Source organism: Trichechus manatus, unplaced genomic scaffold, assembly GCF_000243295.1.
Source record: "Trichechus manatus latirostris isolate Lorelei unplaced genomic scaffold, TriManLat1.0 scaffold00017, whole genome shotgun sequence".
Taxonomy (NCBI): Eukaryota; Metazoa; Chordata; class Mammalia; order Sirenia; family Trichechidae; genus Trichechus; species Trichechus manatus.
This window is the reverse complement of record NW_004443953.1, coordinates 17919391-17946322: the sequence shown is the minus strand read 5'-3', so window position 1 is coordinate 17946322 and position 26932 is coordinate 17919391. Positions and strand designations below refer to the sequence as shown.

Sequence of the window (26932 nt, the reverse complement as noted above, 5' to 3'; positions counted from 1 at the left end):
TCTCAACCTCTTTTTTTTTGATGAAAATACACATAGCCAAAGATACACCATTTCAAAAATTTCTACATGCACAGTTCAGTGACATTGACTACGCTCTTCGAATTGCGCTATTCTCACTGAAAAACAATATTTTCAATGAAGAAGTCATTGGTCTTGCAAAATTCTATCATGTGATCTCCAGCATCGTTTCTATCACCAAAGCCATATTTTCCAACTACAGATCCTTCTTTGTTTCCAACTTTCGAATTCCAATCACCAGTAATTATCAATGCATCCTGATTACATGTTTGATCAATTTCAAACTGCAGACACTGATAAAAATCTTCAATTTCTTCATCTTTGGTCTTAGTGGTTGGTGTGTAAATTTGGACAACAGTTGTATTAACTGGTCTTCCTTGTAGACATATGGATATTATCCTATCACTGACAGTGCTGTATTTCAGGATAGATCTTGAAATGTTCTTTTTGATGATGAATACAATGCCATTCCTCTTCAAGTTGTCATTCCCAGCATAGGAGACTATATGACTGTCTGATTCAACACGGCCAATACCAGTCCATTTCAGCTCACTTAAGCCTAGGATACTGATGTTTATGCGTTCCATTTCATCTTTGACGATTTCCAATTTTCTTAGATTCATACTTCGTACATGCCATGTTCCAATTATTAATGGATATTTGCAGCTGCTTCTTCTCATTTTGAGTGGTGCCACACCAGCAAATGAAGGTCTCGAAAGCTTGACTCCATCCACATCATTAAGGTCGACTCTATTTTGAGGAGGTAGCTCTTCCCCAGTTGTCTTCAGTGCCTTCCAACCTGAGCAGCTCATCTTCCGGCACTATATCAGACAATGTTCTCTGCTGCTATTAATAAGGTTTTCACTGGCTAATTATTTTCAGAAGTAGACCGCCAGGTCCTTCTTCCTAACCTGTCTTAGTCCGGAAGCTCAGCTGAAACCTGTCCGCCGTAGGTGACTCTGCTGGCATTTGAATACCGGTGGCATAGCTTCCAGCATCACAGCAACATGCAAGCCTCCACAGTATGACAGAGTGACAGGTGTGTGGGGGGTTTGGGAAATAGTGGACCAAAATTGAATGAGTCCAAAAAACTTACAGCAGTACTAAAAACAATTCATAAGTGTCAAATCATAGAATCATAGAAAAAAGGGCCACTCTAAAGCAAAGTAGGCCCACTGGACTGCCAAACTCAGGCCCTCACACTGCAGCTGGCTCAAACTCAAGGGGTTTCCAAAGTTGTAGGTGCAAGAGACCATGTGTTAACAACTGTTAGCAAACTGTTTATTGCCTATCAGTTCACAGGCAACTAATTCATTACTATTTTGGGACCTTATTTTTGTCATCTGCAATATAAGAACCATTCTAATCTTCCTCACAGACTCCTAACAGAGTCCTACTGACAAGTACTTTAAAAATAAAAGTATAAGATACATTTGGAGACAACTGGGGTGATATGGAACTCTGGTGGTACAGTGGTTAAGACCTCAATTGCTAATCAAAAGGTCAGGAGTTCAAATCCACCAGTCACTCCTTGGAAACCCTATGGGGCAGTTCTACTCTGTCCTACAGGGTTGCCAAGAGTCAGAATCAACTAAATGGCAAAGGGTCTGGTTTTGATTTTAGTTGGGTCATTTGAATATGCACTACACATTAAATGATATTACTGAGTAAATGTTAATTTTCTTAGCTGTAGTAATAGTATTGTGGTTATGCAGAAGAATGTTCTTATTTATATGAGATGCATACTTAAATTTTTATGGATGAAGTCTCAAAATGTCTGCAACCTTTTTGCAAATAGTTTGTCAAACACACACACACACAAACATGCACGCACAACTACAGCAATAAAAATTGAGAAGCAGTTTGATGGACACCACAATTCTTCAAAAGCCTAAAAAAGTGGTCTCACCAGGTACTTCTGGAAGCAAGGGCATAAGGGGAGGAATGGCTAAAATAAGGAAGATTGGCTGAAAGTCTGCAGCTTCCCTCCCAGCTCCATGCAGTGAGGATACTGACCCCACGAGAAGATAGCAGCTTTATCCTCTACATAGGGTAAAACAGAGGGTCACTGAACTGGGATGACCAGGCACAGTTGAAGGTGAAGGTATCTTATTGTAAAATAGGTATTAATTAAATATTTATATATTGAATGCTAGGCACCCCTACATTCTTCTTCTACCTGGCTCCTGGAAACTAGCAACCAGCTTTTCTCCTCCAGGCAATAGCTTGGAAAATTCTTCTTCTACAGGGAATTTGACTAGCCTAAGAGGAAAACCCTAAAGACACTGCCATCAAGGGTTTTACCAACAACACAGCCTAACTAGATCTCCCTAAACATAGACATGGGTAGGTATTACCTATGGGTTTACCAATCCCATCCATGTGCTCCCCACTCTTAAATAAGAGCAGCCAAACAAGGAACATAAGGCATCAGAGGAGAGTTTCTAATGTATAAAACAGAGACCACGACAAACATAAAAATGCAACAAAGACTATAAACGGAGAAGAAAACTTAATTAAAAAATTAAAACTCTCAATATACTCAGATAAGATGCTGCAACCATGGAACAAAAAAAGGACACTATATAAAACAAACATCACTTAAAGAAAAAAAAAGAGCCTTTGGAAACTAAAAACGTGATAGCAAAAATGAAAAAAACTGAATAAAGGGATTAGAAGATAGAGTGTCTTCCAAAAAAAAGATGAGAAAAAGAAAATTGAAGTTCTGGTCCAGGAGATCCTACACCTGAAAAATAAATCACAGAAGGAGTGAACAGAACAAAAAAGAAACGAAGACACTATCAAAATAGTTCAAGGACATTTCTCAGAGCTGAAGGGCAAGAGATTCTACATTGAAAGAGCCCTTCAAGTGCCCAGCACAATACATGAAAATGGACCCACACAAAGGCCCATTATCATGAAACTTCAAAACATTGGGAACAAAGAGAAAAATGCTACAAACTTCTAGAGAGGAAAATAGGAATCAAGGTCTCAAATAATTTACTTCTGATGCAGCTTTCTCAAGAAGCAACTGGAGGCCTGAGATAATTTTCAAATTACTTAAACTACAAACATCCCCTGAAGTCTTCTTTAATCCAAACAATAGTCAGCTTAATTAATTATGTCTGCCTTGAGCACTGTGTTGTTTTCAAGAACGATCTGTATGAAATCAAACTGACAACAGCAACCCCAAAGGTTAGATAGGAAGTTCAGGGGGCAGCGAGTTTATGTTAATGGCAGAGGAACAATTTGGAAAAGAGGATGAGAATAGTTGCACAACTTGAAGAATGTAATCAATGTCACTGAATTGTATGTCCAGAAATTATTGAGTCAGTGTGTGCTTTGCTGTGCATATTTTCAATAACAACAAAAAATAAATTATTTTAAAAAAATCACACACCCACAAAAAGAAGCTATTGGAGGAAGTGCTCCTTCAAAACCAGACTAAATCAGGAAAGAGGAGGAGTTGGGATATAGGAAACAGGGGCACCTCCATGGCATGATGGTGAGATGGCACCAGAAAACAGCTGTGTGCCCAGAGCAGGTGGTCCAGAAGGAAGGGCTGTGAAGAGTTCTCCAAGGAGATGAAACCGATAGAATGCCTTATATGCCTGAACACACAACGAGATTTGGACCACTGGCAGAAGAGTTCAGGGTTGAAATAGTAATACGTAAATTTTTAAAAAAACTTTAAAAAGCAAGACCATTATTAACGCCAGGGAAAACAAAAAGGGGTGCAGTGAAATGATCATAATTAATAATCATTAATTCAAGACTCAGCTGTGAATAGGGTTTATATAATCATAGTCAGAGAAAACAGCTCTAACCAAAATTATTATACTCCTGTATTGGGAGTAGCAGCAGGGGCAGAAAGGGTGAATGTGTGGTGGGGATGGGAGAAGAGAAAACAGCTAAAGCCTCATCTTCCTTAGTGGGAAGTCATTAGATAAGTTCTAAAGCTCATAAGTCAGGGAGCAGCAGGACAATGTGTTATTTAGATGTTTGGATGTAAACATTAAAAGAATGTGCCAAGAGAGTTTAAAGTGGGAGTCACTGGGGAGCGGAGAATGAAGGATAAGGGAACAGGAAACTGCTGGAGCTTTTTGTAATAAATCATGTTGTAGAAATAGCTGTAGAAATACTGGACTCTTTATGTGCATGTATATGTAACTTGGAGCTCTGGTGGCATAGTGGTTAAGAGCCCAGCTGCTAACCAAAAAGTTGGCAGGTGAAATCCACCAGCCACTCATTGGAAAGCCTATGCGGCAGTTCTACTGTGTCCTATAGGGTCGTTGTAAGTCAGAATCTGCTCGACAGCAACGCATTTGGTTTTTAGTTTCTTTTAATGTATAACTTATGTGTATGTATCGCTGTTAAAAATAACTTACATGTATATGTGTATAAACCCAAAAACCCAAACCCGTTGCTGTCGAGTCAATTCTGGCTCATAGCGACCCTATACATGCATAATGTTTAAAAAATTATAACACATTCTGCTTACCTACTATATATTTTTTAAATTATCAAACTATAGGTAAATTATAGAAGTGTTTCATTAGATACTAACGTATAAAAGAATCTACTCTCATATTACTTTATTAGTACAATTAGGTCTACTTGATAATTTTCTTAGAATATTTAAGTGCTGATTCCAAGTCCTTTTGGCCAAGTTCATTTCACAACACTTTTGGTAATACGAAGTACTCACAAGCTGTAGTGGACTGAGACGTGTGCCAGAGACAGGCCTCAAATCGGGTGATTCAAAGCAGGATGCATGGAGGCTAGCAAGAGACAAAGTGAAAAACTATTTTATTTCTAGTGTATGTCAGTTAACTATAGCAAAAAACAAGTAAAAGCATTCAATTAATAAGCCTTGGGGAAGAAGCAAATTTTACAATGTTATAGTATTTAAGATATTTTATTAACAAGTCTTTTCACTGCTTTTTGGAGGATTAAAAATATTGAATAATAGAAAGAAATGTATGTAGTAATTTTTTTTTTTTTTTTTTTTAGTCTCATAAAGTTGATCTGGTGACCACTAATAACCATTTCAACCCAAAGCAATTTCCCGAACCCAAGGTCTAGTATAACTTTTAGGAATCTTGAGAGGCTACAAGGTGCAAAATTAACCAGTTTCCATCGAGTCAACTCTAACTCATGGCGACCACACATGTGTCAGAGTAGAACTGTACTCTACTGGGTTTTCAGTGGCTGATTTTTCACAAGTAGATGGCCAGCCTTTCTTCTAAGGAACCTCTGGACGGACTAGAACCTCCATACTTTCAGTTAGGTTAGCAGCCAAGCACTTTAACAGTTTGCACCACCCAAGTACTTCCGGGGCATAATTAGCAGAAGTCAAACTTAAACACAATTATCCACAACTAGAATTAAGGGGAAATGTCAACTGGTGGTTTACATGTCTGAAAGTGCATTTAAAAGAAATGTCATATACCTGAAGGAGGAAGGAGGTCTATTTTCTGGTGTTCTTGAAGATGCAGGTCCAAATAGTTTTCTTTGGTCTTCCCGTGGTGTAAATGGCCTTTGAGTTCTAACTGTTCTTAGTGCATTTCGAGCTTCACTTATGATTTCTGCACTGGTCTTCTGCTTGGACACTGAGGGTCGATAAAACGGATCCAGCTTTTCTAACTTTTTATCACCTGGAGACAGCATTTTTTCTTTTAAAGTAGAATGTTCTTCAGGTAGACACCACACGCTGCAAATAGATGGTAGAAACCATCAACAATTTTTATTCAACAGATTAGACAGGAGTGCTTAAACCCACCGCTATTAGCTTAGCCATTACACTATATTACCCTTGTAAAAATCATAAACAATTTTTAATTAAAAATACACCAGTTAGAAGGTCAGGAACAGCTGTCAAAACTATGGGTGGATCTGCACAGCTATGCCTACGGGAGTATACACAATCGAGGAAAAAGATGTGCAAGGAAGAGGTCCAGGAAGAAAGTTAACCCTTGAGGAGGAAGAAGATAAATCAAGAAAGACGGCAGACTAGGAGAAACAGTCATCCCATATTCTCTAATCTATAAGGGGGTTCTGTTAAAAAATTTAACTGAAGTCTCCTTTTCTTCACCACGCCTTCCACACAAGATGCTAATGCAAAGGCTAAATTGTATACGAGATGGGGCTTATTTCCAAACTATACTTGCTTTTACAACAAACTTCAGAGAAAGATTCAGTCCCACATTTGTCCGTGATATATTTAAATGAATTGATTCAAATCACCTTTAATCTCACAGTGTCCGAGATGAATAAATACCAAATAGCAATAGCAAATGGTCCTTTCCCAAGTGTCTTCCTCATTAAAAACTTAAAGTCCTGCACAAAAAAAACAAAACAAAAAAACAAACAAACCCATTGCCGTTGAGTCAATTCTGACTCATAGAGACCCTACAGGACAGAGAAGAACTGCCCCACAGGGTTTCCAAGGAGCTGCTGGTGGACTCAAACTGTCGACCTTTATGCAGATCCTTCTCAAATGCTGATGTGCCCCCATGGAGGCCAGGATAACTTGGCAAGACACCTCGGACAGCTTTAAACTGTTTTTAAAATTTTAATTTTAATCAGCATATGGTGTTAGGTTTTCATTAATAACAAAAACGAAAAAAAAAAACCTCTAACCCTCTAAAAATGTTATAGCTCTAGGGAGATAGAGGTCTAGAAATGATTCATGTATATCAGCTGCCCAATTTTAGAACAACTTCTGGGGGAAAATGCATGATGACATATGCCCAAGGAAAATCCATTTCCACAAGTGGAAGATATCAACAGGTGATTCCTTAAACAAATAAGATTTACATATTATGACTCTATACATTAAGTTGTTCCGTAATAACAGACAAGAACATCTGTTTAGTTTACCCAGGCCCCACCTCAAGACTCTTATGAGAAAAACAGTAAGGTCAAAACTATAAACAATATGTCATTCTTTTCATATGGAAAGGCCAGGTGTTGCAGTAAAACAGTAAAAATAACTGGGTAAGTAATGCTATCCTTGGAATTTTTGATATAGGATTTTGAATTGGTTAAGCAAGGTCTCTAGAATGTACATTATATACATTAATACAACTATTAAAAACTATGGCAGCCCAGTACATTTTGCTTCTAATACCTCTGATATGATTATTTTAAAAAATTCAATAGTAATTATTAAAAATACATCTAAAGTGTTTTATACTTTTCTATAAATCACAGTGCTTAAGAGCTTGGCTGATCACTAAAAGGTCAGCAGTTCAAATCCACCAGCCGTTCCTTAGAAGCCCTATGGGGCAGTTCTACTCTGTCCTATAGGGTCGCTATGAGTCGGAATCGACTCAATGGCAATGGGTTTGGTTTTTTGTTTTTTTATAAATAATTTATTTTTGGATGCATAATAATATAAATTCAATTCCCACAACATCTAATTTAAACAGCTGTGGTAGGTTTGTTTGTTTTTAAAAGGTCAGTTGGCAGTATGAAATCATGCCACATAGTGAGAAGATGTTTCTTACGATTAACAGGCTTCTTTCAGTGCCTAAATCAGGTTTGTGACCCCTTTGGTCTGACATGGTTCTCATACATCTAGCAATGTATAAAATTAATTCTGGCAAAATAATAAAGGTTAGAGAAAGTGCTCTGGAGGAATGAAAACCAAAACCACACCAGTTGCCACGGCGTCAATTCCAACTCATAGCGACTGTCTTAATTATCTAGTGCTGCTAATAACAGAAATACCACAAGTGGATGGCTTTAACAAACAGAAATTTATTTTCTCACAGTTTAGGAGGCTAGAAGTCTGAATTCAGAGCGCAGGTTTGAGGGGAAGGCTTTCTCTCTCTGTCCGCTCTGGAGGAAGGTCCTTGTCTCTTTTCAACATCTGTGGGCCTAGCATTCCTTGGAGATATCCGTGTGTCTTGGTATCAATCTTCCCCTGGGTCTAGGAGGTTCTCAGCACAGGGACCCTAGGTCAAAAGGACACTCTCCACTCCTGGCCCTTCTTTCTTAGTGGTAGTGAGGTCCGTCCTCTCTCTGCTCACTTCTCTTTTAATCTCTTATAAGATAAAAAGTGTAATTCAAGCAAGGGTGTGACTTGAGTCACACCGTCTCGTAAGGCTATGACTCAAGATACACCCAACACTGGTCTTGCCTCATTAACATATAGCAGTTAGGATTTACAACACATCACAAAATGCAGGATAACTACATCAGATCACAAAATGAAGGACAACCACACAATAATGGGAATCATGGCCTAGCCAATTTGACACATATTTTAGGGGGGGGACACAATTTAATCCATGACAGTGACTTCATGTGTTGCAGAGTAGGGTTTTCAATGCTGTGACCTTTTGGAAACAGGTAAACAGGCCTTTCTTCCAATGTGCCTCTAGGTGGGTTTGAATGGTATAAAAATGTCGTGGTGGTGGCATATGACCTCCTCTGACTTCACAAGGAGGAAGAAGAATCAAGACCAACAGCCCAAGGCTGATTCCTTTGAGGCAAAGGTCAGACATGCCTCCTCTGTCCGCAACCTTTACCAACTCTGACACCAATTGTCTTTCCCACTGCACTCTCTAGTTCTCTGTTAAGTTTGATAATTCATTGCACTAGCCACACAGAACTCACAGACCATACTCATGATTACGGGGTTTATTAGGGAAGTAACAGGTTACAATTCAGACTAAGGAATGCTCAGGCTACAGTTCTTCAATCAGGGCCGCCTCTTCTCAGTCATGCCCACAGGTATGCCTCTCTCTGACCCCTTGGCCTCTGTTCTGCTCAGGTAAGTGTTACAAAGCTCTTTTATCTCTGCCAGTAAGGGCCTGGAGGCAACTCAGTCTGCCAGTAAGCCTCCGCTAAAGACGCTCAGCTCTCTCTTGCTCAGTGGGTCAGGGAGCCTAGCTCCACCAAGTGCCCAGAGGCATCCCACTCCACTAGTAAGCCTCCTGCTGGTCTCCTGATTCTGCTGCCTTTGTTACCACCATTTCTCTGCTGCTGCTTCCTGTCGTTTTGCTGTCTTCAGTGTTACAGCTCTCTCTCTCTCTCTGTCTCCTAAGTCTAGGAGGATCTCAGTGCAGGGATCCCAGGTCCAAGGACACAGTCTACTCCCATCTCTTTTTTTCTCAGTGGTAGTCAGGACACCTCTCTGCTCTAGAATTGGCTCTTTTAAGCCTAGAGGGATGGCACAATTGACCAATTCCCTCATTAGGGTTCCATACACCTTATTTTTGCACCTTATTTACACTATTAGCAAGCTATCCAATCCCCTTGGTGGATCACAAGCACTTCATTTGCATAATCTCACCAAGTCTCTTGGTGGGAGTTACAAGACCATGGCAAGGAAAGCCGTATAAAAGCGATCCATCCCACTGCAATGGCCAACTTTTCCATTAGCAGTCAAGTGCTTAACTGTTTGTGCCACCCAGGGACTCCACATTCTTGACTTAAGGTTCTCCATGGCTATATTCCAGTCTGCACTGAGATTATACTCTTTCAGCAGAACATTTATTCAGGACAAATTCTGAGAATTCTGTGAATTATTTGGGCACACAGAAATTTAGACTGTGTGGAAATACTAATGGAAACAATGTAGACAATGGGCTTAAAAATATTTTTCTCTAATTCCAACACAACATCTTTCTTTCTCTTCTTTCTCCCAAATCTCACTTTAACTGTAAGAAACTGATTCAGTAATGTAAGATTGGCACAGTTAATATTCTACGATTATATTAACAGTGCTATATCATTAACTAAATCAAACATGGAAATGTTCAATAATACAAGTGAACTGATTTAGAAGTTAGTTATTTTGGGAGGACAGAGGATGTTTTTGCTTTATATTTATTGAATTACAAATTCTTATTACTAAAAAAAAAAACCCATTGCCATCGAGTCGATTCCAACTCATAGCAACCCTATAGGACAGAGTAGAACTGCCCCATAGGGTTTCCAAAGAGCAGCTGGTGGATTCGAACGGCTGACCTTTTGGTTAGCAGCCAAGCTCTTAACCACTACGCTACCAGGGCTCCACAAAATTCTTATTACAGGTGGTTTTTAATCAACTTGAAAAACAACCACTCAAAGTTTTAAAGCTTGCCTATTTAAAGTATGCCTGAACTATAACACAATAAAACAAAACAAACAAAAACAGAACCCTATTTGTGGAGTTGATTCCGACTCATGGCGACCCCATGAGTTACACAGTAGAACTGCTCCATAGGGTTTTCTTGGCTGTAATCTTTATGGAAGCAGACAGACAAGCCTTTCTTCTGTGGCGCTGCTGGATGGGTTCAAACCACCAACCTTTCAGTTAATCAAGCACAAACCATTTGTGCCACCCAGGACACAATGTTGTTGGTTAGGTGCCATTGAGTTGGTTCTGACTCTATGTACAACAGAATGAAACACTACCCAACCCTGCACCATCCTCACAATCGTTGCTATGTTTGAGCCCATTGTTGCAGCCATTGTGTCAATCCATCTCATTGAAGGTCTTCTTCTTTTTTGCTGACCCTCTACTTTACCAAGCATGATGTCCTTTTCCAAGACTGGTCCCTTCTGATAACATGGCCAAAGTACGTGAGACGAAGTCTCGCCATTCTTGCTTCTAAGGAGCATCTTGACTGTACTTCTTCCAAGACAAATTTGTTCATTCTTCTGGCAGTCCATGGTACATTCAGTATTCTCCACCAACACGATAATTCAATGGCATCAATTCTTTTCTGGTCTTTCTTATTCATTGTCCAGCTTTTACATGCATAGGAGGTGACTGAAAATAACATGGCTTGGTCAGGTGCACCTTAGTCCTCAAGAGGACATCTTTGTTTTTAACACTTTAAAGAAGTCTTTTGCAGCAGATTTGCCCAATGCAATACGTCGTTTGATTTTTTGACTGCTGCTTCCATGGGTGTTAATTGTCGATCGAAGTAAAATGAAATCCTTGACAACTTCAATATTTTTTCCGTTTATCATGATATTACTTATTGGTCCAGTTGTGAAGATTTTTGTTTTCTTTACGTTGAGGTGTAATCCATACTGAAGGCTGTAGTCTTTGACGAAATAGTACAACTTCTGTGACAATTCTGTCAAATTTCTTTGACACAATAAAAAGAAAAAAAAACCCCACTGCCTTCGAGTCGGTATCAACTCATAGCTATCTTGTGGGACAGAGTAGAACTGCCCCATAGAGTTTCTAAGGAGCAGCTGGTGGAGTCGAACTGCCGACCTTTCCGTTAGCAGCCAAGTTCTTAACCACTACACCACCAGGGCTCCTTGACACAATAGTAACACAGAAATAGTACCAGAGAAATTTTAACTTTACAAAAATTCTCCTGACAACTGGAGCAAATTTAGTCAACTAGTATTTATTAACTTGTTCCTGTTTGAAAAGCTCTGTGCTCAAATATCTGTGAAAAGAGAGAGTAAAATATGGCCTCCACCCTTAGTCAAGGAGGTCCACACTAATGCCAAACATTTATAGTACCTAGCACTATGCTAGGGACTCTTAAATACGTTATCTCAATTAATCTCCACAATTTTGTGAGGTGGATAATCTTAAACAACAGCAAAAAAAAGAAAAAAAAAAAGCTACAACATATACCTAGAGATGATATTCAAACTATGTTTCGATTAGATAGGGTGGTGGAAGGTGGGGCACTGGGAAGCCTTGGGGCTGCAGCTATTCACCCACCAATAGAGGGACATTCCAATATTTTCACAACTGGAACAGCCTTCTTGGTGTGTACCAGCTGAGTATCAGTCCTACTTGTACCCAAATGATTTTATACAAGGTAGAAACTGACGGGAGCAATGAAAAAGAGGGGAAGATAAAGTGAGGAAGAGATTTCTGATTGGGAGGGGGCAGCAGGTAGACTTCCTGGAGGAGGTGGTGCTTGAGTCAAGTTCTGAAAAGTGGGTTGAATTTCGGCAAGTGGCAATGGCTGGCACTGGGGCTGAAACAGAGGAGGAAGTTCCAGCAAAGTCAATGAGTGAGCCAAGGTAGAGCGTCAGGAACTCAGGAATGTATGGGGTGTGTGCTAGACAAGCAGGAACTCTGGAAATGTAGATTAGAGGAGACCAGAGAGAGAATAAAATGGCAAATCAAGCAATTAATTAAAAGCTGATGAGTAAATACAATAAAAGATTTTCAGGCGTGACTTGATCTGGTAGGGATGAGCAGGATGGAATGGAGAAGAAACTAGAAGTGGCAAAATCAGGCAGTTCTTATATAATGGCCTAGCTAACTCTTAGAGGTCACTTCCTCTAGGAAGCTTTCCCGGACCTACCTCCCCAGCCCTCTCAGCCTGAGACAGGCGCTCTGTCTCCTCCTGGCTCCAAAAGGTCCCAGGTGGTCTTTGTCCCTACACTTCTCCTACTATGTTAGAACTGCCTAAGCACCTGGTATAGCTCCACCAGACTGAGCTCTGATCCTCCCTGTGAGGTACCACTGAAAATCAACATTTGAATAATCACTGAGCTCCACTTTCAAATATAGACTTGAGTCAAGAAATTTCCAGATGAAGGCTGCGTGGCTTCTTTATTTTGATATATTTGTTATAGTGGATTATGAAAGTATGTCGGAATTTATTTCAAATGGCATCTGATTCTTTTTTTTTTAAGGTTTTATTTTTTATTGCACTTTAGGTGAAGGTTTACAGAACAAATAGTTTCTCATTAAACAGTCAGTACACATATTGTTTTATGACATTGGTTAATAACCCCACAACATGTAGACACTCTCCCTTCTCGACCTTTTTTTTTTTTGGTGAAACTATACATAGCCAAAGATATACCATTTCAAGAATTTCTACATGCACAATTCAGTAACATTGATTACGTTCTTCCAGTTGTGCTGCTATTCTCACTTTAGATGAAGGTTTACAGGACAAAATAGTTTCTCATTAAACAGTTAGTACACGTTACCCTATGACAATGGTTAACAACCCCACTACATGTCAACACTGTCCTCACTCATCCTTGGGTTCCCTATCACTAGCTTTCCTGTCTCCTTCTGCCTTCTAGTCCTTGTCCCTGGACTGCTGCACCTCATTTGTCCCATTCTGTTTTATGGGGCTGTCCAGTCCCCGGCTGAACGGTGAACCTCAGAAGTGACTTCACCACTGAGCTAAAAGGGTGTCTGTGGGCCATACTCTTGGGGTTTCTCCAGTCTCCTTCAGGCCAGTAAATCTGGTCTTTTACGTGTTAGAATTTTGTTCTACATCCTTCTCCAGCTCTGTTCAGAACCCTTTGTTGTGGTCCTGGTCAGAGCAGTCAGTGGTGGTAGCCGGGCACCATCTAGCTGTACTGGACTCAGTCTGGTGGAGGCCTTGGTAGCTGTGGTCCATTAGTCCTTTGGACTAATCTTTTCCTTGTATCCTGTTCTCTTCATTCTCCGTTGCTCCTGAAGGGGTGAGACCAGTGGAGTATCTTAGATGGCTGCTCACAGGCTTTTAAGACCCCAGATGCTACTCACCAAGGCAGAATGTAGAACATTGTCTTTATAAACTGTGTAATGCCAATTGAGCTAGATGTTCCTGAGACCATGGTCCCCACAGCCCTCCATCAAATGGCGTCTGATTCTTGATGACATATGATATTTTGAGTTCAAATTTAACCCTCTTTCCCATTTGTGCCTTTATTTCAAGTTGCCTGGCACAGAGTAGGACTCAATAAATACTGTAACAGTGAAGGAGATACTGAAAGCCTGAGACACAGGAGGGTGAAACAGAGGTAAGAAGAGAGATGAGAACAAGCCAGGTGCACCAAGCAAGCACAGATATCCAAGAGGATGTAGCACCTGAGAAGACAAAAAAGAGACCAGAGGCAACACTGGGTAGGCAAATCTAGGGGGATGGGAAGGTTGAGGGTATCTTTTCAAAGAATGGAGAAGCAGACTTCGAAGGGAAAAAAGAAAGGTTGACTTCTGTCTTGCATCACATGTCCCTAGTTTGTGCACAGGACCTCCACTGGATGAAGACTACCAGCAGTAGGAAATCTGAAACTGGACACCTTGATAATTTTTTAAAAAACAAACTATTTCTTACTAGTCTGGGGAAAAGTTCAAAGTCATAACTGATAAATTATAAACAGATATATACTGGAATAAGAGTTCAAACTTTGACAATTCCTAGCTATTTAACCTTCGGAAAAGGCTATAACATCTCTAAACCTGTTTCCTCACCTGTAAAATGTGGATAGTAATAGTACTTACCTCACATGATTTTTTTGAGAATTAAATGAGATAATCTATGTAAAGTGCTTTAGCATGGTGCCCGGACCTTAAAAAAACATTAATAATTCCTGCTCAAGTGCTAGGTGATAATAGAATAAAAATTTCTCCCATAAGAAAGATTAGTCCAAAGGACTAATGGACCACAATTACTACAGCCTCCACCAGCCTGAGTCCAGTACAACTAGATGGTGCCTGGCTACTACCACCTACTGCTCTGACAAGGATCACAACACAGAGTTCCAGACAGAGCTGGAGAAAAATGTAGAACAAAATTCTAATTCACAAAAAAAGACCAGACTTACTGGCCTGACACAGACTGGAGAAACCCTGAGAGTATGGCCCCTGGACACCCTTTTAGCTCAGTAATGAAGTCACTCCCGAGGTTCACCATTCAGCCAAAGATTAGGCAGCCCCATAAAACAAAACGAGACTAATGGGGCACAACAGTCCAGGGACAAGGACTAGAAGGCAAGAGGCAACAGGAAAGCTGGTAATAGGGAACCCAAGGTCGAGAAGGGAGAGTGTTGACATGTCGTGGAGTTTTTAACCAATGTCATAAAACAATATGTGTACTGTTTCATGAGAAACTACTTGTTCTGTAAACCTTCATCTAAAAGTACAACAACAACAACAAAATTTCTCCCATGAATGAAAAACTGCGTCTTAAAAAAGAAAACTGCAAAAGAAAGAGGAAGTTGTTTGTCAAAGTTTTCATACACCTTATAAGTCTTCAAATGTAAATGGGATGGGGGGTTGTTTTCCTTTGTGAGACCTTTTATTAAGTATTTGATTGGCTATTGGCTATGCCGCATCAACAATCAGATTCTTACACACTCACAAAACAGGATACAAATAAACAGTGCTGCCTGTTTTTCTACCAAATTAAAATAAGACCTGCAGCGGAACTCGTAGGAACTGATTATAAACGGCATTATGCGTAGGTACAATGTATTTTTACATAGATTGTTACACATACACCTTATTTACTGAAGGCCTACCTGTACCGTAGCCTAGAAGAGCCCAGGGACAATCAGTTTTTGCTCTGTGTGACCTTGGCCTGGTCACTGTCTGCCTAAAGAAAGCCCCTTTGTCTACCATTCTTTCCTTTAACAAATACTACTGAGCTTCTACGCAGTACCACACAGCTGAAGTGCTGAGTGGTCCAACCCAGGAGAGCATGCATAGGACACTCCCATCGCCTCTTTCCTCCATCAGGGACAGAAAGGTGGACGACAGTAGACGGGGTCCCCGGAGAGCCGGGGAGGACCGCCGCCCCTCCCGCCCAGCCAGCGGCTCTCCCACTTCGGGTAATGCTTGCTGTTCCACAGGTCGCGGCCAGGGCACAGCCCAGAAGCATCCTCACCCCGCCCGCCCTCCCGCCTGCTCCGCCAGGCCAGCCGCCGTCTCCATGGCAACTGTACACAAACTACCTCCCGCAGCCGCCCGAGCCGCCGAAGCCGCCCGCCCGCTGAGCCAGTCCGCTGCCGAGGGCAGAGCGGGCGGGTAGCGAGTGGGAAGTGAGCGTAGAGACGGGGGCTTCTAGCCTGACCCAAAGCACCTGTAAATGCCGCTGGAGACAGTTATCAGCTGCCGAGGCTTAGCTCATCTTTTCTGCCTTCCCGAAGCAGCCGCAGCGGCGTTGAAACCGGCGGGGCCAAGCAGTCCCCGGGCGCCGGTCGGCCACTGAGCCTGCGCGGGTCTCGCCAACGCATGCGTAGAAATGCTGAGGGAGGTGAGTATCAGAGGGCGGGAGTGGGAGGAGCCTGGGCGCGGGCTGGCGGCGGGGGGGAGGGGGAGTGCTAGTGGCGGGTGACGCGAGAGGAAGAGCGGGCACTCAGAGTGGAAGAGACGTCGTAGTGAGGCGTCTACGTTTAAATTAGCAATTTACCGAACCTCACTTGTTGAGCCCTGATGAGATTTCAGCACCTCTAGTCAACAATGGTAAGCAGGGCGGCAACTTAGTGCTAGGAGTGAGAATCAAGATTTACTGGTTCAAGTCGCTGCTCTACCACTTAACTGTTTCTATAATCTCCTACTAGCTGCTTAACCTCTTACTTTCCTCATCTGCAAAATGGAGGGAAATGATACTACCCGGCTAGGTTTTCTGGTTGTTGTGAAGACTGAAGAAGAAAAGAGATATAAAGTGCTAAGGATGTGGCAACCAACGAATGTTAAACTGTTCACTTTTACTAGTAAAGCCTTTGGATTTCTGCAGCACTGTGTTTTTAATTGCCATCAAGTCGAAGAGTTTGCGAAGTGCGTTCACATATATAATCTCCTTTGAGTGTCCCTGTGATTGTAAGGTAGGCAGCCTGGCAACCCCATTTCGTAGGAGAGGGACTAGGGAAGGGAGTGGAGAGCTAGGTTCAAGTCTAAGTGTCTCATGGCCAATCATTTTTGGTTCTTACTGTGTTATCACAGTTAAATGACAAAGAGAACCCCATTTATACATATCTTGTTTGATTTTTTTTCTCTCCTATTAGATCGTTCGGAAACACTTTCCAGTGTTAAATACACGTGAGACTATAATCAATCTTCATTCAGGTTTGTACCACATTTTATAAATATGGAGATTTTTCAGCCAAAGTGTTGTTGTGAAAGTCCTTAGTTTTGGGGTGTTTGATGGTGAGGACTGCTAGCCCAGACTTGGAATCAATAACTTACTGCTTTTGTTAACTTGTAACTTTTATACAGAGTTAATATTATAACTAAGGAAATGTTTTCTTTGTAACCAAGCTAAGAAAGAATGTTGTCAGCTTGTTCCCAAAGAGCCTTGATACAAAAAGTGTATCTAACCTCTATGTTCCTAGAAAGGAATGTTTTGCAATTGTCTTGCAACTGCCCTATAACACCCCTACAGTCACCAAGTAGTGACTAATCAAGAAAGACTCTGTAAACCAATCATTTTAAGATCCCTGCTTCAAGATATTCTGCCTCCCACTTCCCTGAATCATTGAGCACCTATCAGTAATTTTGAATTGTTAGTTCTTGATTTTACCATATAAATATGCCTTCATAATCACACCACCTTGGAGTACTGCAGTTTCACCTTGTGGACTGTGTGTTTCCCCAGTTTAAACTGTATCTTGCCTTCAATAAAACTCTTTGCTTTTGCTTTAATAGAGTATGCAGTATTACTCTTTGACGTTTCTTGGTGTCTGAAGTGGGGATATGAAGATGTGATGCCTTCCACGACCCCAGGACATTGAGAATGCAGGCCTGGCCAGCAGAGCCTTTTGGCTCACCACCTTCCCAGACTCCTGGAGGTTGTCTAGGGTAAGTCATCTCTTGAACTCGGGCTCCACTCTCTTTGTGTTAAGTTCTCTGAGGTTTTCTTGTTGGCTTCATTTCTTTACTTTCATTTTCTGTTGTCTCTTCAAACGCTTTGCATATGTATTCACTGCCATCTACTGGTTGGTGAATAAACCACTCTCAATTTCTCCCTTTCGCTTTTCTAGCTGTTGAAAGGTCTCAGAGATTTATACAGCCTTACATTGCTGTCTCAAAGACAGCACCTCTCCTTGAAGAGCAGCTCAGAGTTGTCCCACTTGGGACTCACTGTTTTGTTCTCTTGTGTGCATGTTAAGATATTTGTTGCATGTGCACTTAGGCTCAGGCTCCTAGCAGGATGGGGAATGCCACTTCTAAGGATTTGGTGAGGCCAGCCTCTGGGACCCCTGTGGCTTATGTGCACAAACAATACAGCCCTGGTACATGCTTGTTTCTGGACGAGTGGCATAATTTAACTAAAGATAGTCTAAAGAACCAATGACTATTGTGGAATACTTTTGATCTCGGTAAACTCATTTTTCTGTGCAGTAAATTAGAAGAAAAAGAGTCCTAGATTAAACAGGCACAATGGGGCTCATATTTAGATTGGTATATAGAAGCTTCCAAAAGACATCAGGAAAGTAGATTGTCTTCTATGCAGGATACCATCTCCAAATTGACTAAAACATGTAAAGAACTCCAGTGCTAGGCAGCTATCACACCTCAGTTGACACCTTCTGCTCCCTCTCCAGCTGAGCCCTCTATGTACCTGTGTTTGCCTTCTTACTGTTCTACTAACACCTTCTCCGAACTTCCTTTCTTTACTAAATGTTCTCCTAAAGAGGAGAAGCCTATTCCTGAAATGCCCTTTAAAACCAGCACCCAGCTCCAAGGATCGGCACTACAGAACTCCCTGGGGAACCAGCCACGTTTTTTGTCCTCTGGACTCGTACCAAGCTGCACAGCATTGTTAAGGACTTTCCAGACTTAATAAGGACCCCTACCGATTTGCTAAATAATTTAAAGTCTTCATTGAGGCTTACCAGCCTGGATTACATGATTTATATCAAATTAGTGCATATGCCAGTCAGTCCTGGGGATGCACAAAGATAGCTAGGAGAGGCTGACTGGAAAGATCCCCAAGCTAGTTTGGCCATAGATACTACCAAGATGGCTGAGGAGTTACTCAAAGAAACCCAAAAGAAAGGACAGAACTTACCGGATACTCTTGATAAAAACCTTTCCTCCAGTAATTGATTGGACTTAAAATTCATTCATACACACAGAATAAAGATGAGAGTGTGTATGATTATCAAGACTGGCTATATCAAAGGTTTGCTGCACATTCCGGGTTGGCTCCTTTGACCCCTGAGTGACAAGAGCCTTTAATGCAGCTTTCATATCTGGCCTTAATTCTGAATTGTCTGCCTTAGTGAAGACATATTAACTGGACTTGAAGGCCACCCCCATAGCTGAATTGACAGGCTTAGCCTATGAACTGGCCCAAACTGTGGAAACTAAACAAGCTGCTAAGGCAAACAAATTAATGGCTCTGCAATTGGAGCAGTTACAGTCCCCTGGCCAGAAGGATTTCAAATCCCCTGTACCATCCAAATCAGGTGTTTTGTTTGCTATTACTGCAAAAAAACCCAGGCACTTTTAAAAGGATTGTATAAAATTGAAGAACAAAATAAGGAATCAACCAGTAACCCCCTCCGTCCCCAAGCTGGAATGACGGGGCTCTGGAGAATGCACAGAGGCTTTTCCCATAGTAGCTTTAAATCTCAAGGAGAAACTACAATTCAAATTAATGGACAACCTTGTAAATTTCTAATTGACACGGGTGCCACCATGTCTGCAATTAACCCCACATATTTGCAGAAGCCCCTACCCCAGAGTACCCAAACCTCTAAAGTTGTGGGAGTTACAAATCAGGTACATACTGTGCTTCACACTAAAGCAGTCCCTGTGTCCCTTGGCCTCATAGACGACCTACAACCTTTCTTTAGTAGCGAGACTACTCCTGTAAACCTGTTGGGAAGAGACTTTCTGTCCAAATGGAATTGTCATAGTCACTTTAATGAAGGAGAAGAAATATTATTAGATTTTTTTCAGATTCTTTATCTAGCAGGAATTTAGAAGTAACATGGGAGGATACTCTTTGCCATTTGCAGAAGTTGAGTCTCCAGTCCTCAGAGAGTATTCTTATTTCTTTCTTTCTAAGGAACTACTTTCTTTGGTGCCAGAAGCTTTATGGGCTACACATCCACTGATGTGGGCTGGGTTCTACTCGCTGAACTTGTAAAGATCCAAGTAGATACCTCTAAACTTTTGCCTAAAGTGTCCCAGTACCCTCTGAAACATGAGTCAAAGGAAGAAATAACCCAGTCATTCAAGATTTCTTATCTAAAGTTTAATTATTCCCTGCAGCAGCCCCTGTAACACTGCTGTGTTCCCCATAAAGAAACCTAATGACTGAGGATGGGGATTTGTGCAAGACTTGAGAGCTGTCAATCACCTTGTCATTCCTCAACTCCCTGTAGTACCTAATCCTCATCTGCTACTTGTAAATGTGCCTCCCAATGCCACTCACTTTACAGTAGTGGACCTGTATAGTGTTTTTTTTTTTGTAGTATTCCTGTTCATCCTGAAAGTCAATATTTGTTTGCCTTCACTGGAGAGGATCAACAGTTTACCTGGACCATGGTGCCTCAAGGCTTTACTGAATCACTGACATACTTTTCCCAAATTTTGCATGCAGATTCACAGTCCTTACAGTTTACTCATCAGTATGTTTTATTACAATATGTAGATGATCTGTTGGTCTGTTCAAATTCATACCAGAATTTCTTTGAAAACAGCCTAATATTGTTAAAGCACTTGGCTGCTGGAGGTCATAAAGCCTTCATGAAAAATTTGATGTTAGCCCAACCTTCAGTAATATATCTAGGCAACATCATCTTATCAGCACCTGTTACTATTGACCCTAAGAGAAAAGAGGCAATTTTGGCTTACCATATTCCTACCACCAAGAAACAACTGAGAAGTTTTCTTGGATTTTGTGGTATTGTAGGACTTGGATTCCTAATTTTTTCTTTACTGGCTCAGCCCGTTTACCAATATTTGAAGGTTTCAGAACCTGATCCTTTTCAACTACAGGAAGAAGGAAGAAAGTCCATAATAGATTTAAAAGAGTCTTTAATCAATACACTAGCTCTAGGATTTCAAAATTATAGGCTAGATTTTTCTCTTTTTGTACCTGAGTTTTCAGGTAGTGCTTTGAGGGTCCTCATGCAGAAACATGGAGACCACCAGAGACCTATTGATTAATATAGTTTACAACTTGATCTGGTGACCAGAGTTTACCCACCCTCCGTGAGAGAAGTAGCAGCAACTGCTAAGCTGGTATAAACTGCCACCAATATTGTTTTAGGGAACTTTATTGACATTTATGTGCCTCATGCAGTGTCTGCTATCCTTAACTCAGACCTGACCCAACACCTGTATGCTAATAGGCTTACCTTTTATGAAATTTTACTTTTAGCCACCTCTAATGTATAACTGGAGCCCTGATGACAAAGTGGTTAAGAGCTTAGCTACTAACCAAAAGGTCGGCAGTTCAAATGTCACTCCTTGGAAACCCTATGGAGCAGTTCTATTCTGTTCTAAAGGGTTGCTATGAGTCAAAATCAACTCAGCGGCAACTGGTAGGTATTGTGCAACTACACGTGGTGACTAACCTAAACCCAGCCACCTTACTCCCTGAGCAAAAGGAGGGCAATTATTTGCCCCATGATTGTTTAGATTTAGCTGTTGTGTCCTAGAAGGGACCTAAAGGAGACTCCTTTACTAAATGTTGACCAAATATTATTTGTAGATGTGTCTTATTTGAAACCTGACCCTGCCAGCTCAGACTATCAAGCTGGATATGCTGTCACTATGTCCACTGAGATCCTTGAAAGTCAAGCCATCCCTAAAGCCACCTCAGCCCAACAGGCTGCATTAAAAGCTCTTACCAGGGCCTGTCAAATAGCCACAAGGACATCCATGAATATTTACATGGATGCGAGGTATGTTTTTGGTGTGGTTGATGATTGGAAATGCTTTGGAAAAAATTGGGATTCCTGACCTCTTCAGGACCCACCATTTTAAGAATGGTAAATTAATAGCAGAACTGTTAGAAGCTTCACTACTACTTTATGAAATTGCTATGATTAAAATTCAGGCCCATCAACCAAAAAGGGCTCCTCTGAGGAAATTAAAGGGAATAACTTAGCTGACCAGGCTGCTAAGAAAGCTGCCTCTACCATTGTTCACACCCCTGTAATTACTAAAGGCAACTACTATATTTGTGCTAACAATTACCTGGCTGTGTCTGATAGTCTATTAATTGACGACTCCAACACTAGTGGCGTCATCTGGCACAATTTTGTGATCCACCAAATTATGAAAGAGAAGGAAAATTGGAAAAAAAAGAAGGCTGTCAGATGAACTGGCACACCCATACTTGGGAAGGGCCCAACTAGAAGCCTGTACGCACATTCTTTTACCTCTAACTCTAATAACCACTTAAACCCATGGCTGTTGAGTCGATTCCAACTCATAGTGACCCTGTAGGACAGAGTAGAACTGCCCCATAGAGTTTCCAAGTTGCACCTGGTGGATTCAAACTGCCGACGTTTCGGTTAGCAGTCACAGCACTTAACCACTACACCACCAGGGTTTCCAAAATAACCACTTAGGGAGAGACAAAATAATTGACTTATTAAAGAAATATTGGTGGGGAAATTTTTTCAGGGCTGTGGAGCATGTCACTTCTTTATGCTCCCTCTGCCTTCTATATAATCCTAGTAAATCTTTGAAACCCCCACCAGGACAATATCATTTGCTTTCTGGTCCCATGCTAGAATGGCAACTTGATTTTGTCCAACTTCCCCCCTCTAATGGATATAAATATGTTTTAGTCTTGATTTATTTTCTCATTGGATAGAAGCTTTCCCTTGCAGGAATGCTACTGTCACCTTTGTTGCTAAGGAACTTTTGGAAAATATCATCCCTACTTGGGGTACTCCAAAGATTCTCTGCAGTGACTGAGGAACTCATTTCACCAGTCAAATAATACAAGAATTTTGTTTATAGATCAAACTTTTTTTTCAGATGACATTGAATCAAGCCTTAAGCTGGCACTCTCAACCATCAAAGTGATTCCCCTAATGTGGCCATCCTTTCATCCTAACCTCCATGAACTATCACTGAAGCAGAATGTCCAGCCATGGCATGGTGAAGAACACAGGTGGTGCCTGGCTACCTAATAGTAGCATCCAGAGTCTTAATAGCTCATAACATTGAGTAACCATCTAAGGACTAAAAGTCCATGCAGAGGAAACAGTCTCGGAAAGTATGATCAAAGAATTTCTATCAAAATCCTTGTTCAAAAGGAGGAAATGTGAAAGTCCTAAATTTTGGGGTGTTTGATGGTGAGGACTGCTAGCCCAGACTCGGGATCAATAATTTACTGCTTTTGTTAACTCGTATAGATCAAACAGACTTAATACAGACTTAATTTTGTAACTAAGGAAACATTTTCTTTGTAACCAAGCTAAGAAAGAATGTTGTCAGCTTGTTCCCGAAGAGCCCTGATACAAACAGTGTATCTAACCTCTATGTTCCTAGAAAGGAATGTCTTGCAACCACCGTATAAACCCTCTACAGTCACCAAGTAGTAACTAATCAAGAAAGACTCTGTAAACCAATCATGTTAAGATCCCTGCTTCAAGATATTCTGCCTCCCACTTCCCTGAATCATTGAGCACCTATCAGAAATCTTGTATTGTTAGTCTTGATTTTACCATGTAAACATGCCTTTGTAATTGCACCACCTTGGAGCACAGCAGTTTCACTTTGTGGACTGTGTGTTTCCTCAGTTGCAAATAAATTTGCCTTCAATAAAACTCTTTGCTTTTGCTTTATCAGAGTATGTGGTATCACTCTTTGAAATTGTCAACATTGGAAAAAGGCCATATTGTTTGGTGCTAAGCATCTTGTAAAGAATAATTAAATTGAAAATATTTTTGAGCACATACTATGTATAAGGCATGGTGGGAGGCACTGTGGATGATTTAAAACCCTTTAAAGGCTTTCATACCATCAGTAAGCATTGGTTGAGCACATGTGTGCCAGGCACTGCACTAAATGCTGGAGGTGCAAATATTGAAAACAAAGTTCCTACCTTCAAGAAGCTCACTGTCTACTGAGAGATACAACCAACGCAATACAAGCACAGGGTTACAAGTGCTGTGATATACATATGCAAGGTTTTAGGCTGTGCTGTGTCTTGAGGGATGAACAGGAATTAGTTTGGTGAAGCCACTGAAGGACCCTAGCAGGAGAGTGACATTGTCATACTTGGCTTTACAAAAAATCACTTTGGCTGCTGCAGAGAAAATACAAGAAGTGAGCAAGCTGAAGGGAAAGCAGGCCAGTTAGGAGGATACTGCCATAGCAATTATCCAGATGAGAAATGGTGTGAACTTGAACAAAAATAAAGTAAGTAAGGATAGTGAGGAGGGAACTGATTTGAAAGATAATTTTTTTTCTTTTCAGTTCCAGTTGCTGTCCAGTTGATTTTGACTTATGGCAACTCCATGTGTATCAGAGTAGAAATGTGCTTCATAGGGTTTTCAATGACTGTTTCGAAGTAGGTTACCAGGACTTTCTTCCAAGGCATCTCTGGGTGGTCTTTAACCTTCATCCTTTTGGTTAGCAGCCGAGAGCACATTAACCATTTGTAACACCCAGAGACTCCCATAAAAATGTATTTAGGAAGTGGAATTAACAAGACTTTGCCCTCTAGAAAAGTACCGTCTGGTTGGGGAAATAGGGCACATTAAAGTTGTTAATACACAATTTAACAGTTCAAGACAACACTCAACTAATATATATTAAAGCCTACTATGGCACAGAGCAAAACTTGGGCTATTAGGTTGTTTTTAACACACGCTCTCTGCTTATTGACCAGCCTACTGACTCCCATACAACTCTGCTGGCAAATGGACACAAAATGGGACAGATCTTGCAAGCTAAGGCCAGTCTGATTTGGTAGAAATCAGATGCTTGTTTCCCAAGTTTTACATAATATGAAGGAGGTGGGGACATTTTCTCAACATCAACATTTTCCATTCTGAAAGGTCACATTCCGATCTTATCCTTGAGATTTTTTTAAATTGTGGCAAAAAAGAAAGAAATATATATACATATATAAAACAAAACTTTTGCCTATTCAACAATTTTTATATACACAATTCAGTGACATTGATTACATTCGTCATGTTGTGCAACCATGGCCACCGTCCTTTTCCAAATTATTCCACCACCATTAAGAGAAACTCGGTGCCCTCTAAGCAATGACTTCCCCCTTTCCCCCTCATTCCCATTCCTGGTAACCACTAATAAACTTTAGTTTGTATAGATTTGCCTATATAAGTGGGATCATACAATATTTGTATTTTTATGACTGACTTATTACACTTAGCATAATGTTTTCAAGGTTTATCCATGTGGTAGCATGTATTAAGATTCCATTTCTCTTTATAGCTGAGTACTCTGTTGATCATTGTAGTTGGAGCCTGTTGTGCATGAGTCGAGGTCAACTCCACAGCAGCTAACAACAATATCCCATTGTATGTATATACCACATTTTGTTATCCATTCATCTGCTGATGGACATGTTGGTTATTTCCACCTTTTGACTATTGTGAATAGGGCTGCAATGAACATTGGTGTACAGGTTTCTGTTTGTGTTCCTGCTTTCAATTCTTTTGGGAATATACCGATAAGGAGTTTCTAAAATCAAACTGAGGCTCTCAGCAAAGCCAAGATGGCTGATGACTAGGCTCTCAATAAAGGGTCAATTCAGATGACTCTGAGTAAGCAGGGGAAGGAGACAGAAAGAAAAGTATGTGCTTAGAATGTTCCAGGAAGCCTGTGATACACATGTGATGTCCTCAGAAAGAATGTTTTGCACAGATGGTCTTCTGGAAGGAGATAACATTAACTGATATGAAGAAAGAGCTGTTTTTGAAACATTTGTGGGATTAATCATGCCTAACTTTGTGAATAAAAACTCAGCTTTGTCTCCAGAATGACCGAGCATTTCGGAAATTCTTCCTGAATGCTGCCCCATTCAAATCGTTATAGTCCCTCAATAAAACTCTTTACTTGTCTTTCAATAGACTCAGAAACTTTACTCTTTGACAATACCTAGAACTGGGGTTACTGGTCATATGGTAGTTCTATCATAGTGGCTATACCATTTTGGATTCCCACCAGCAGTGGATGAGGTTTCCAATTTCTCCACATCCTCTCCAACACCGGATGTTTTTCATTTTTTTGATCATAGTCATTTTAGTGGGAGTGAAGTGCTTTCTTATTGTGGCTTTCATTTGCATCTCTAATGACTACAGGGGTTACTATGAGTTGAAATCAACTCGACGGCAACAGGTTTGGCTGTTTTTTTTTTTTTTTTTTTTTTGGAATGACTAATGAAGGAACCCTGGTGGCACAGTGGTTAAAGTACTTTATTGCTAACTGAAAGGTCAGGGGTTTGAATCCACCAGCTGCTCTGCAGGAGAAAGATGTGGCAGTCTGCTTCCATAAAGATTACAGCCTTGGAAACACAATGGGACAGTTCTACTCTGTCCTATAGGGTTGCTATGAGTCAGAATCAACTTGATGGCAGTGAGTTTAGTTTGTTTTAATGACTGTTGACATTCAGCATATTTTCATGTGCTTGTTGGCCATTTGTATATTCTCTTTGGTGAAATGTTTATTCAAGTCCTTTGCTAATTTTTTTATTGGGTTGCCTTTTAAGTTGTAGGACTCCTTTGTGTATTCTGGATATTAAACACTTACCAGAGATATGGTTCCCTAAAATCTTCTCCCAACCTGTAGATCCTCTTAACTGTTGATAAAATTCTTTGATGCACAAAGGTTTTTAATTTTGATAAAGTCCAATTTATCTATTTTGTCTTTTGCTGCTGGAGTTTCATTTGTAACAGACTTAATCAAAGCCATGAGATAGTTTGTTTGTTTTTTTTAAATAATATTATTGGCCTTGCTCTGCTGATTAAAAACAAGTTCCTCCTGAATTATTTGAACTAAATCGTCAGCAAAGCAAAAGTCCTCATTATCCGATCTCTTAAGACTAGCCACTTTATAAAATTTATGACATCTTTAATTATTGAACTTGGGCCTCCTGTGCTCAACCATGTTGGGTTGTCTATATAAGGATTGCAGACAGTCCTATGAGATGATTTAGAAGGAATACTAGCCACCATTATATTTACTAAGTTACCACATTTTATTGTACACTGAAAGTAACTGACCTCACTACTTACTAGCTGTCTGATTTTGACT

At 40.6% G+C, this 26932-nt stretch overlaps 1 protein-coding gene and 1 long non-coding RNA gene across 2 annotated transcripts in view; one reads left to right on the top strand and one right to left on the bottom strand.

The window, feature by feature from the left end:
• ARMC2 (armadillo repeat containing 2) overlaps window positions 1–15932 on the bottom strand; it is a 126257-nt gene extending 110325 nt beyond the window's left edge. The window contains exons 1-3 of the mRNA XM_004372448.2: window positions 15807–15932; window positions 5471–5731; window positions 4727–4799 (exon numbers count right to left, since the gene is read on the bottom strand). Coding sequence (XP_004372505.1) covers window positions 4727–4799; window positions 5471–5688 — 291 coding nt within the window. The 5' untranslated portion in view covers window positions 5689–5731; window positions 15807–15932. The remainder of the gene's footprint in view (window positions 1–4726; window positions 4800–5470; window positions 5732–15806) is intronic.
• LOC111819737 (uncharacterized) lies at window positions 15860–24181 on the top strand. The gene is made up of 4 exons (XR_002823315.1): window positions 15860–15980; window positions 16732–16792; window positions 17372–17524; window positions 22676–24181. It is a non-coding gene; the product is annotated as an uncharacterized LOC111819737 (long non-coding RNA).
• The last annotated feature ends 2751 nt before the right edge of the window (window positions 24182–26932 follow it).